The 14,171-nt window shown below is 43.9% G+C and overlaps 1 protein-coding gene across 1 annotated transcript in view; it reads left to right on the top strand.

The window, feature by feature from the left end:
- Positions 1-14,171, top strand: part of DGKI (diacylglycerol kinase iota) — a 423,254-nt gene that overhangs the window by 352,565 nt on the left and 56,518 nt on the right. The window contains exons 25-27 of the mRNA XM_036246751.1: positions 585-625; positions 1,499-1,626; positions 4,462-4,584. Of these exons, the coding sequence (XP_036102644.1) occupies positions 585-625; positions 1,499-1,626; positions 4,462-4,584 (292 nt within the window). The remainder of the gene's footprint in view (positions 1-584; positions 626-1,498; positions 1,627-4,461; positions 4,585-14,171) is intronic.

Here is a 14,171-nt window from a genome sequence, read left to right as displayed (position 1 = left end):
GTGGTCCCTGGCTTTGCATCTTCAAGATCTCTTCCAAAGCGAGAATCACTTTCTTGGGAAGCCTGGCTACTAAGAATTTTTTCCTAGCTTTATTTACTTCCTAAAATACACATGGAGTCCCAGCTCTGTTTAAGGTCCTAATATCTGGAGACATCAAAGAACATATGAAACACAGATTGTTAAAGCAGCAGATACGTTAGTGTCCTAGTCGTCTGTGATGCTAGTTTCTGTAAGAAATGTAAGCAAATGTTCGTGTGCACAGAGGTAGGAGCATGGACTCTGTCTGGAGTGGGGAGGATGGGATTGTGGAAGGTCTCAGGGAGGAGGTGACATTTCAGTTGGTCCTTAAAAGACAAGTATGATTTAGACAGACAGGTGTAGTGGGGAAAACAGGGCTTTCTACACAGGGAGATGGTAACAGCAGAGGTGTGGACCTTCTGAGTTTTTCTTGATAGATTTGGGGACTGGTCAGTAGTCTGTGTGGCTGGAATGTAAGGTACTAATAATACAGTAGGACAGAAGGTTAAACATTTAATGCCAGGTCACAGGACACTCTGAATGCCATATCCTTTTTTTCCTCCTAGCAACTTCTGCTGATCGCTTTTATCGAATAGACAGATCTCAGGTAAGTTTTCCAGAGCCTACTTGTGAAAGTGAAAAATTCCCTAGTAAATACGCTGTTTGGTAGCGAAGCTGATACATTTTTCTAAGAAATACACAGAAACATTTATGCATTTTGGAATGGTACTCTTGCCTAAGCTATGAGCTTTTTACTTGTCTTGTGTTTTGTGATTTGTGGACGAAGATGATATGGCTTGACCTTTGAAATGAGTACAAAAAATAACTAGGCTTGTAAATATTATTACCAGCCTACGCTTCTGAGTTTTATTCACACTGCTACTTACAAATACTGCTTCCTAGTCGAAGTGTATGCCTTTTAAAATTTGAGACATCAAGTATATATCTGGGCTACTAAGTTTCAACTCATCACTTCCCAGAGTTGAGTAATAAGAGAATAAAATGCCTAATGATAACAGTTTTCCCACAGTCCAAATTCTCCTGCAAAAAGAGAGTTCAGTGTAGAATCCAGCAATAAAGCCAGTTGTTAACTATGCCATTTAGCCCTGACCTGGTCCTTGGGGTGGAAGCCCAGGTTACTGTGCACTCATGCGGAACCAAGTTCAATGTGGGGGTGTCATGTCTTTGATAGTATTAGGGAAGAAGAGGCCACCCCATCCCTGGTGATACCTAACAAGATCCTGGTCCACTAGGAACCCAAACCAAGAGGATTCACCTCTCTCCCTCCCCAGCCTCTTGCTACAAAGTTGCTCCAGGGAGGGATGGCCACTGGTCAGCACTCTGAACAGTCACTGTGGTCATTTGGTACGTCACGGGATTTCATTGCTCTTCAAGACCAAGAAGCTTGGTTTTGTTATTCTTCAGATGGTGGCTTCGAGCATCCTATCAGTCATCTGACAGACTTCTTTTTCTTCCTTAGGAACATTTGCACTTTGTGATGGAGATTTCTCAAGATGAGGTGTTTATTCTAGACCCAGACATGGCATTGTCCCAGCAGGCAGGGACCCCGCCAGGAATGCCTGACCTGGTGGTGGAACAAGCTTCGGGGTGAGTATGCGTCTCCTTTGGCCACAGGCTGCCATCAATGTCCTGTTTGGCTTAGGAACTGACATTTCTTATGACATCACAGTGTTTTAAAATGCAATGCTTTCCTCCATGTCCATGGGGGAGATGATTCAAGACCACTACAGACTGTGTTTTTTCCTATACATACATACCTATGATAAAGTTTAACTTATAAATTAGGCACGATAAGAGATGAACAACAACACCTAGTAATACAATGGAACAATTATCATAATATACTGTGACAAAGGTTAGGTGAATGTTCTTTCTCTCTTCCCCCCACCTCCACCCTCTTTCTCTATAACCAGTCTTATAACTTGGAAGAGCAGCCACGACGTGACTAATGGCAGGTAGTATATACAAGGTGGAGACCCTGGACAGAGGGTGATTCACACCCTGGTGGGACAGAATGGGACCGCATGCGATTCCATCAGGCTACTCAGAAGTTAAAACTTAAGTATTGTTTACTTCTGGAAATTTCCATTTACTATTTTTGAACAGAGGTTGACCACAGGTAACGGAAACCACAGAAAGCAAAACCATGGCCCAGTTGGGGTTCCTGGACAGGTTTTCCTGTTGGGTTTCACCAGAGTGTTGTAGAGCTGGTTTCATTATAAGTCTGTCTTGTAAATGTTTCTATAGAAATACTCTTTTCCACCCAGGGTTGCATCATGTCTGAGCCTTCTTTATGTAGCACATCCACACTTCCTACCAAACCGGAAAGCACTAGTAGTTGCTACTGTGCATATATAACTTCAATGCCTGTATTAGCCAAATAAAAATGGACACAGGTGATTTGGCAATTCTTTTTATCCTCCTCCCCCTCCTCCTCCTTTTTGACTCTACCCAGGCAACCCAAGACATGTTGGTTGTGTAACAGTAATGATCACATGTCAAGTGCTTATAAATGCCTTCCTTGTATCCCTCGCACACTTCATGGTGACTCAATCATCATAAGTGTTCTGTGCTTGCTTCCTCATCTGTAAAATGGACACAGTAAAAACCTACTCATATAGTTGTGTGGAATGAATTGCTACCTGTGAAGCATTTAGACTAGTTCTTGGCACTTGATAGATACTCATGGAACATCACGTTATTAACATCATCCTTATCCTCACATCACGTGACCCTGCTAATTTGTTACTATTATTGTCCTAAATTCATAGATAAGAAAATTGATACCTGGCGGGTTGTGTAACTTTGCCAGTATGGCACAGAAAACATGGAAACATTGAGATGTAGTCCCAGGTTTTCTGATGTTAGAGCCCATGAGTTTCATCACTACGTTGAACCACCAAAATGTTATTCGTATTTCTAGGTTATTTCAACAATTCAAAAATATTTATCTGGAGCTTTTTTATGTTCCAATTACTAATGTAAACGCTTGGGAACAAGGGTACCAAAATCAAAACAGACAAAATCTCTGCCCTTTGTGAAGTCTGATGAACTCCAGTAGTCTACTGGTTCAGATAAGGATTTCCCTGGAAAGCACATACACATGCACTTAAATAGCATACACAACGTGTGCACACATACCTATACAATATAACAGATACTCAGCTGAGTAACCCTGAGGCCTGTTTACCCCTCTTCACTAGTTCAGTTGACCCTTGCTGCTGGTTCTGAGTCTCTCCTACTCTGCCAGGGCCAGCCGATGCCTGTGGCCATCAGGAGAAGGCGAGTTGTAGGTGGAACAGATACAGAGCTGTGCTTAGGAAGCCAGAGCTAATGATGTCAGAGCTTCCTGGTACGAAGGGAAACCCAACAGGCACAAAGGTGTTCTAACATAACCCTGGGAGTTTCAGAAGGTGATGGAGAGAGCCAACTTTGTGATCCACGTGCTGTAAATCAAGCTGACGAGTGAGATGCTGTGTCTCTACTGCAGAAGCGTAGCTGGTAGAGTCTAGATGTTCTCCCCGCCACCCAATCTGAGCGAAGGGATGATTCAGATGCCTTTGGTCTAATCTGTCCTTGATCTGGTAAGAGTGAGCCCATTCTGCCCAGATCATCCTAGTCTTTGACCTGGTGACCATTCTTTCCATGTCAAATCATGGCCAAAAGAAATGGCTTTGTCTTGGGTTAGAACTCATTCACTCTAGCTCCACACATAACACAGCCTGAAAATCCACAAGTACTGAATCATTCCCTTTCTTACTTCTCATTATTGGCCCCCACTAGACATAAACCAGGAAGAGCGGAGCATTGACAGACGACGGGCCTTGTCATTTTCACATCTGTTTTCCTATACCAGGCTCCATCACTGCTTGTATGTTACCTTTTATTTTATTGTTTTCTTGACTGTATGAGTTATTTTATTTTTAAAATTTATCTTTACTGTTGAAAGTCTTACAGGTGTTAAATTTTATTTATTAAATTTTTTTCCTTTATTGATTTTAGAGAAAAAGGAAGGGAGAGGGAGAGAGAGAGAAACATCGATGAGAGAGAACATCGACCAGCCGTCCCCTGCATGTCCCCCATTGGGGATTGGGCCCACAACCTGACTGGGGGTCAAACCAGCGACCTCTTGGTACATGGGTCAACGCCCAACCACTGAGCCACACCAGCCAGACTAGATATTACATTTTAAATGACTTCACCTTGAAATTCTGTTTGCACATCTGTAAGGAGAACAGAATCATACAGCTAGTTCATGATAGTTGAGAAAATTCAATGAAGTAATAAAACGGGAAATGCCTAGTAAGTACCCAATACAGATGAATGTCCCTTCTCACGTGTAGGGACCAGACTCATCTTGAGAAAGCACAGAGTAAGTGCTGTGGCTGGCTTGCTCACAGGCCTGGTGCCCTTTTCCCCCAGAATGTCAGACTGGTGGAACCCTGCGCTCCGGAAACGCATGCTGAGTGACAGCAGTCTGGGAACGGCGACCCCGCGTTACGAGGACTCGGATATGAACGATCTCAGCCACTCCCGTGTGCTACAGTAAGAGGCCCCTCTCTTCTCTTTCCCTGTGTGTCCCCGTGATTCCTGGCAAAGGACTGTGTGGGGTCTCCACCAACGGGAAGGCTTCTCTTTCCAGTGGTGCTCACCTTGTCCCATGACTGTGTCACCTTGTGGTTTGACATTTTATTCACTTCACTCACTTTTATCCCTCCAGCCTCCCCTGAGGGGCTTCACTTTTCATTTCTCTTGCTCGTGAGCCACACTGAGACTTTCATGTGGCTCTGCAAATACTTGCAACCCGAACCGTGTCTGCTCTCCCGGGAATCCATGTTGACGAGACATTTCACTGTTGGCCACATCGTGAAGACATGCGCGAGCGTGATCACGAGTCGTTTGGAAGTGACACAGCGTTTTCATTTGTGTGGGCGTGTCACGTGTTGTTGTTGTAGCTGGTTCATTTTTGTCCTGAGCCTGTGGGTGTACACTCCGGGTAACAGCGCCAAGGGGTTTGGGCTGATGGGGTGCTCACGCTGCAGATTCGGCACCGGTTCATGCGTTGGAGGAACAGGTGTGCTTTCTTCCGGGGCCTCATCACAGTCAGAGTAGGGGGATGTCGGAGTTTGCAACCGTGTTGGTGCACGTGTGTGCAGCGAATCCCCCCTTCTTTGTTCCTCCCCTAGGAGCAGGTGCAATCTGTGGTCTCGACACACTTGCTCACACCCAACTTTTGACTTCAAGCCTATCACCCTGTTTTAGAGGTTATACAAGTTCATTGCAATTCATGACATTAGGCTGATTTCCAGTTTGATCCAAGGTCCTAATCAAATAGGCACAATGGCCCTGTAACCACGCCATCTTACTATTTTTATGAAATAACAGAATTACTGACAATCTTAGGAGCGCTGAAGAGGCAAGACAATGCCTGGCTTCATAGGAAGAGAGGAAGCAATTTCTGTATGACAAAGGGGAGGAAAATGAGAAATCCGAAGCGAATTATATCACTGGGAAGGGTTGTACTTAGACACTCTAAGGACAAAAGTTGACTTCATTTTAAATGCTTTTCTGTGCTGCTGCTTCTTTCTTGTTTTGTTGTGTGAAGAATGGAAAGGAAAAATTGAATTACTGTGGATTTTCCTTTTTAATTAAAGCATGTTGTTAGTTTCTGATGGCATTTTGATTGCTTACAATTCAGGGTATTTTTCCATTTCCTTTTTATGCAGAATTAAGGCTTGTGAACCTGAATGAGTCAGCCGCCCACTGATGGCTCTAAAAAGTGGCCATCTAGCTGTGGACAGATTTGTTTGGAAATTAGAGTTTTAATTAGCTGCAGAAATGGAAATGAAGCCTAGATAAACCAGACAAGTGTTTTAGTTAATATTATACACAGACTATTTCAGAAAAGTCGAGTATGACTCAGTCTAGTTTCCTATGTCCTAACTTTTCTGTATGTAGTATAATAACATATATATTATGCTATGTGGAGTTATAGCTTCTAAGATAATAAATATTCTTCCCATGAATCACAAATAAATGTATATATAACGGCCAAGTTCTTAAAACTCTAGATGAAAATCAACTCATTTTTTTTTTTTTATGTGGGTTATATTATCCTTTTAGGGATTTCCCTTACTCTTTTATTGATCTTCAATTGGCAGCCATCAGTTTTCCTGGCCATGGCTCTTAAATACACAAGGGCAGCTGACTCTGTTCAAATATATTTTCTGCCAAATCACTTGGAAAACAAAGGAACATTCAAACATTCAGCCACAGCCTTTGAGTCTTTCCAGCTGAGGCTCCAGATGTTGGGGAACAGAGACAAGTAACCCTCACTGATCTATCTGAATCCCTGATTCACAGAACACATGAGCATGATAAGATGGGCTTTTTAAATCACATTTTAAAAAAGGAAATACCGTACCCTACCCCAATGTGTCTATTAATCCTTTAAAAAAAATTTTTTATTGTGTTTATTAATTCCTTAGGAAGAACATCTCTTTATTTTCTTTAGCGATCATTTCTAATATAAAAAAAGTATAATTGCAGTTATGGAATAATGCAATTATACGTCATGTTACTAATGAGTATTGATACTTGCTTTGTACCACAGTTCAGTAACCTTTGATTCTTTCAGCATTTTTATATTTTGCCAGTGCTTAGCGGCTCAATAAACTGAGGCTCTCAAGGATTAAAATATTGATCTTAGGTCAATAATCCAAAATAGCAAGTGTAAGAATTGTGGCCTGACCTTCAACCCCATGCAGTTCTCACTGTGCTACACGGTCGTCTCCAAGGACCGGTGCAAATGCCGGATGCCCCGTGCCCCACGGCCCAGGAGTCACTTTCTTTGCTTTCTGTTTTTCTTTTCGCATTTTCAAAGTGAAAAATTCTATAATATGGGGAAATTATGTATATGTCTCGTGTGTGTGTGTGTGTGTGTGTGTGTGTGACTACAGATTAAGCCCGTAGTCAATATGGCTGAGAATTTTAAAGCAATTACTTTTGCTTTCTAAAAAAAAAATTGAAACAAAAATAATGATAAACTTTTATTTAAAAATTATCAAATATATATAAAAGGGGGGCATCTGTAATACTTCCAACAATAAAAAATAAAAACAAACATGTTAATCAGAAAAAAAATAAGTATAAAAATGATATGAAAGGTACTCATGTGCCGGCCATCCTGATTATCATGTTAGTGTACTCTGTTATTTACTTTAGGTCTTTCCTTCCCGTCATAAACAACATAGGGTGGCATAAAGATGTGTAGTGCTTTATGGGTATTTTTTGGTTTTTAGTGGTTTATTTGTTTGGTCATCCATCACCTGTATCCTTCAATGCATACACTTGTGGAACTTGCCATTTCATTGAACATCATCAAAACATTTTATTCACATTGATATATATTGTTTAAATCCATTTACTTGATATAGACTATTACATTATAAACAGGCCATAACTTATTTCTCCATTGATTTCTAGTCATTTATTATTTAAGAAATGCAGGAAACATCCTGCAACATGCACCCTTCTGGGCCGCAAGGTATACGTGCAATTTCAGATGCAGTCAGTATTGCAGAACACACCTTCCCATGAGGGATACGTAAGAATCAGGAGTGAGAAGGGTCCGAAGAAGCAGTGCGGTGTTCTAGGGATGGCTGGTATCTACAGCCTTCAGCTTCAAAGTGCCAGCCAACGGAGAGAGGAAAAGCTGAATTTTAACACCCTACTCATGATGTCAAATAACCCCCTCTATAAAAAAAAATCAAACAGGAAATTTTTAATTCTTGGGACTGAAAATACCATTTATTAGAATTAGCAGGAAATCACGGAAGTGGAATTCACGGAATGGTTTATGGCTCTAAATTCATTTATCCAGAGAAAAATGATTGCCTACAAATAAAGCATTCCATTTGATAAACTGAGAAAAAGACTCCCACAGTAGAGAACAAAGAAATGAGAGAACAGTGAAGACAGAAATCAGTGACAAGGAGAACAAAACAAACAAAATAGATGCCCAACAAAGAATAAAATTTAAAAAGTGACTCATTATAAAGGTAAACAAGAGAGACAACATTATGGGAAAACGCATTAGAACGATAAATACGTGAAACAAAAAGGGCTGTAACTACAATGCTTCCCCCAATCTATTCCTCTTCCATGGCAGGCTCCCCTCCGAACTTGGACTGACCCAACCTCTTCGTGTCTTTTTTTGGGTTTCATCCTACTTACAAAATCTAGGTGGTTTTTTTTGTTTGTTTTTTTTAGATCCATCAACCTTCTTCCTACTTCAGGGAGAGTAAGTAAGACAGAAGAAACAAACGGAATGAATTAGATCTCTTATTACTGGGACTGGTTGCATATATATTATACTTTCACATAGAAACATCAAATTGTTTTAGGAAAAAACATCTGCATCTATATATAATACAGAGAGGCCGCTTATACATAGGTCCTCAAGGGGAGGCTATATTTCCAGTGAAAGTCACAACACATATAGAGATATCTAAAACACCTAAGAATACTTTAAACTGAAAAAAAAAATTACCCTCTTTACTGGAGTCTACAGTTCTGAACCGCCGTATCAAGAAGACATTTCTGGACTCTCCCCTCGTCCCCAAACTCAGAAGTTCTGGGCCCAGCCTAAGGGCAATAGCTTCATTCCCCTCCCATCTTCTGCTATTTCCTTTACCCAGTTTCTTCTTGGAACATTAGGTAGGGGCCTGACTCTTAAGAAAAAAGATAATTGCACGTATTGTCAAAGCTCCAGGTTCTCAACAGGAAGACAGGCTATTGAGCAATGATTTGGGTTGTGGAAATATCCTTCAAACATCACAATCAGATAAGAGGGAGAAAATTAATCTTCTTAGTGGGGTGTAGGTTTGGCTGGCCTGTGTCTTGCAGATTAAATCAGTGCTGTCAGGATAGAGAAAGCGCCTTGCATCTGTTTCACTAAGATAGTTGGGTCCATCCTGACTTACCTCTGACTGCTCTGAATCTTGTTCTTGCTGGCTAATCGCTCAGGCTGGAAAGGCTACATTTTAGCTGACGTGTATCTTTCTTCTTCTTCTTCTTCTTCTCCCTGCCTTACCTCAAGTTGTCACCTTCTCTATTTAGCTAAGAACATAATAACACTCTGTCCCTTTATGTGTGCAAAATATTTAGTAAAAGCTTTTCCTCTGTCCTTTTCATAATTGCCCCTAAAACAGTGCTGCGTATTTGGACTCTAAACCTTTTCCAGACACAGAGTTCCATTTCCATTTCCAAGGTCAGTTACTGGCAGACCGAGAAAAGAATTCTTTATGCACCAGATCTTATTTTGACCAACCTTAGGGGAGAAAAAGCTTGCTAACGTAAACTAATAAGAAGGTGCTCAAGTATTAAACATCCATTTGATTTGAAAGGATGTCAAGAAATTCTGCCCTTCCATTTCTATGCGTTCTACATTTTGCAATAATTACTACACGAGGGAATATTATCCCCATTGAGTGGCTCTCTTTTCTCATTTGTAACACATGGTGGCCTGACCGACTCACACTTGAGGGATCTGTGAGCATGAGGGAAGTTGACTGGATCTTCCTTAAAGCATCCGAGCTCCTCGGGTGGACAGACTGTGGATTGCTCCTCCTGTATCCACAGCACTTTGCACCATACCCTGTCTAACAGGCATTCCGTAAGGCAGGCTTGTTGGGTGAATGGATGAACATAGGCTGTCAAGGAAAAGGGGCTTCATGAAACCAAACTAGAATGTCTGTTGGTAGCACTGTAGTAAACCCAGGGTGAACCCCATAGCAACTCTCACAAAACAATATATCAGACGTTACACGTTTTTGTTCAGCTGTGGAATCCATTACGTATTTCAAATTGTGGTGAGGGTCTGTTTGATCCAGGGGAATTGCATATTAGAGACACAAAGGTGCACTAACTCCCTGATTCAGAGATGTTTAGTCAAGAATGGGAAGCATCTTCTCCCAGAGCATGCTGGAGAAATGCCCACGCTACCTGAATGTGGCACAGTTTCTGAAGACCCAAACAATGCTTTTTTTCTCTTCCTTTCTGCAAGGGGACAAATCCACAGTCATGTCATTCTGAGAGGACCCCACCCCGTGGAGTCCTGATACCTCAGGACATGTGCACTGGACACGTCGCGGGGTCCCTGTGCAGGTTTCAGCACCAGGAAGGAAGGTGGGAGGCAAGGTCCCCTTCCCTCAGACTGTCACGCTGCAAGTAAGGGTGCCTGTCAGGCTCTGAGCTGAACGCTTGTGTTTAATGTCAGCCAGCAGAGAAGAGAGAAGCAGCATAGTTTGTCCTGAATGTGACTTTGGTCCCCGTGTGTGACGTGAAATCTTTCTGCAGTCCATCCTTTCTCCCCACCGCGGGTCCTGGGGCTCACCTTTCCGAGGGGGCCCGCCCCCCCCCCCCACATTCCTCTGAAGGGCCACTGAGAATCAGCTCACGACTGTCCCCTCTCCCCTCCCCCCCTCCACAGAGAGGCTCAGAGACCTCAGGGAGCACACGCCAGGCCGTGCTGGGCGAGCAAGGCAGTCCAGGGGCCCTCTGTCCGCCCTCTGCTCCTCCGCCCTTCTTCCGAGTCCAGTGCTCCGTGCTCAAAGGGCTGCTTCGAGAACCTCCTGCCAACCTTCACCCCTCTCTGACCACTCACCCCAGATACTGGTCAGTCCTTTGCTTCTCTGCCCAACTCCCGCCAAAACTCATGTTTCTTCAGTGTACCTGCCTGAGATGAGTAATTCAATGAACTTGACTGAAAGTATGAATGGTACTTTTGAAATCCTTCCAAATACATCTGCCTGCGATCTCAGGTCAGAGGGACAGTGACCAGTCCTTGCTGGCTGTCTCAGGTGTGGGTCAGGGATGTGAAAGGATGCCTATAGTGCCATCAGAAATGGGGCAAGGGATGGGCAGCCTGTGGAACTCTCTGGAACCCCCGGGGAGCCCTGACCCCACAGCTCCAAGGGGACCCCTGACCCCGCAGCTCCAAGGGAACCCCTGACCCCGCAGCTCCAAGGGGACCCCTGATCCCGCAGCTCCAAGGGGACTGGACATGAAGGAAATCTACACCATGAAGAGACGACTTACTTGAAATTTAGGGAGACGGAACCACACGTTCCCTATTCCTAACCTTTCTGGCTCTTTGTTAATTGCCGAACATAAGGGCAACCTACCAGCACAAATACCGCTCTACAGTTTCTCCAGGTCTCTGTGACATTTGTCTCAGCCACCACCCCCTTGGACTCTCCTTGAACGTGGGATTGAGTGTTATAAACTCAAGCTCTCTCACGACTCCTGGAGCAGCACAGAACAGTGCTTAACATTTAAACAGTGAATTAGTTGAATTTTTCTCAAAGGTAGAGTCTGTGGAGCTCACGGTCACTTCTTGTTCTCAATATTGTTGTGATCTATTGGTATTAAGTTATCATTTTTTGTAATATGATGAGATGTATTGTTTTGCTGTTTACTCCTTTACTGTTTTTTTAAGTATATTTTGTAAATTAATATTTAGAGAGAGAGGAAGGGAGAGGGAGAGGGAGAGAGAAAGACATCGACGGACGGCTTTCTGTGCACACCCTGCCCAGGATCGAACCTGCAACCTGGGCATGTGCCCCGACCAGGACTCAAACCAACGCCCATTCGGTGCACAAGATGATGCTCAACCAACTGAGCCACACTGGCCAGGAAACACCTTTACTGTTTTTGATTGTTTACAATATAGTCTTAGAAGCTGTCCTGCCTTCAGGCACTGAATTGGGAGGAGGACACTTCAGATTCCGTTTCCCACGCCAGGACCTTGAACAGGATTCCCTCTTCCAAGCAGTGGGTGAGGTGGGAGAAGTTGAGAGGAAAACTTCCGGAATATCTTACAGGCACCTTCAGGAGAGGTACCAAAGCAGCTTCCAGCTCCACCAAATTTTGTTTTCTTCCATATTATGAAGCTGGATTCAGAAACCCTTACTTGACTTCATAAAAGCAATGAGGTGTTGGCAAGCTCCATGACCACAGCCTCCCAGGGTAGAGAGCGCACACCCTGTATCTAACAAGGGAGGTGGCCTTTTGTATGTGTTTCTTGTGTTAACAGTAACCATGGCACCCGCGGGATTTGCCTTCACAATCCAGAGCTTTGTGTTTCCATCTATAATTTAAAAAAGATGTCCACATTGAGAGAACTGCAGCTGGGTTGTGTCTCAACAGGAGCTGTGGCCGGGCTCCCAGAGTCACCAGAAGAAAGCCCAGAGCTCAGCTTTTTCTCAAGGGTGCTTGCTCTCCACGGGCTCAGTGGGTTTTACAATAGCATGTCTTTCTGTGTTCTTTCCCTCCCGTGTCAGAAATTAGCCTGGCAAGTATATTGCGCATGCTGCTCTCTAATGGGAAGCATCACATTCTTTACATCTGCATGACTATTGTGTCTCACAGTTTTCTTTCATGTCTTCTTCCAAATGCTAAACTGTTTTCCAGCCCGGCTGGTGTGGCTCCGTGGTTGAGCGTCGACCCATGAACCAACAGGTCACCAGTTCGATTCCAATTCCTGGTCAGGGCACATGCCCAGGTTGTGGGCCCGATCCTCAGTAGGGGGCATGCAGGGCGGCCAGTCGATGTTCTCTCTCATCAGTGTTTCTATCTCTCCCTCCCTCTCCCTTCCTCTCTCTAAAATCAATAGAGAAAAATATTTAAAAAATAAATAAAATGTATTCCAGCAGTGTTCATATTTTAGGTAATACAAAGTATGATGGTTGTTTTCATGTTGAGTGGGCTCATTCAACATCAGCTTCTTCAAAGCCATCTCTTTCTTTTACCTGTTTTTTTCTTCTGTGCCCACTGCCCACTTGGGCCCATTTCTGCTCACCTGGACCCACTGAAGTCAAAGAAACTCCTTTCCCCACATTTTGTTGCAGTTCTCAGGGATGAACAGTAGGTGGCAGTAACATTTCAAGCTCAGAAGGCATGTAGGAGCTTTCTCAGCAAACTGATTAAGGAGCTTGCTTTGGAGAAATTGAATTGTGCAAGCTAGCAGGCAAACAGAGGTGTTTTCAAAACGCCAAATATAACAACTCAGGAACCTGTTTAAAAAACACACAAGATGTTTCAAGTATAGCTCATGTGGGCATTATCAGGGTACATATTTGGGTAAGAGAGTCTAAAATCAGAAATTATGAGAATGAAGGGAATTAGTGGAATTTACATCGAATGAAGGACTCACAAACAAACCTTCTTATTTGAGTCCTGGGGCTTATTTTCCTACCTCCACACAAATGCCCGTCTCTCTCTCCCCCTCGGATTTTGTTCTTTCGCATCCTCCCCTCTGCTGGTGGTGAATGTTACCTTTGAGGCTGTTTGGCAGTCCCTGAATGGGTTTGTGACCACTTGAATAGAGAGTGTGTTTGTCTTTCTCTGGGTTCAATGCCACTCTGTGTGGCTGATGTAACTTCCATCTCGCTCGCTCTCCTTCTCGCCTGCCCTCTCTCTTACTGTACGAGCTTTGTGAATTGTCTTAATAGCAATATTCATAACTAGAGGGAGGAAAAGCAAACAAAGAGAGGACTGTATCCTTGCTGGGGATTCTCAGTGCTACGGGATCTGGGGTGCTATTTTCCCTGGCTGGAGATGCTCGGGGGCTAGGGTCGTGGTGGTAAAGGTGTCACCTCGGTCGGTGATCCCACTGTTCTCACTCTGGTCCTCAAAATGATGCCATCGGCTGGACATAGGAGTCCTCTAGGCGGTGCCCAGCCTTGAGGGGACTCAAGGGAGAAGAGCTGCTGTCCAGAGATGGCAATCCACGGCCGGGCTCTCGAGGCACAGTAACTCGGGCCTGGGCTTCCTGGGTCCCAATGACAATGCTGTCCATCAGCGGGAAGTAAACGGAATGTGCACATATCGTCACTTCAGGGTCAAACAGAAGAACAATAGAGATGGTGTTTCTGCAGCAGTGGTGGGGCCTGGCGAAATGTCCCTGGAAGGGCTGCCCCGCGGGGAAACTGGTTTCCATGTGGGACATTTGTCGGGAGTTTGTTAACAGACAGACTCAGGCAGGGAACAGAAGCCAATCTGGGCGACGTTGCCCAGGCCTGAGCGGTCCTGGGGGGGAGGCTGTTTCACGGAGAGATCGGGTCCCCTCA

The sequence above is a fragment of the Molossus molossus genome, unplaced genomic scaffold (assembly GCF_014108415.1).
Source record: "Molossus molossus isolate mMolMol1 unplaced genomic scaffold, mMolMol1.p scaffold_m16_p_7, whole genome shotgun sequence".
Taxonomy (NCBI): domain Eukaryota; kingdom Metazoa; phylum Chordata; class Mammalia; order Chiroptera; family Molossidae; genus Molossus; species Molossus molossus.
The sequence above is the reverse complement of the archived record's forward strand: the minus strand, read 5'-3'. Positions and strand labels throughout refer to the sequence as shown.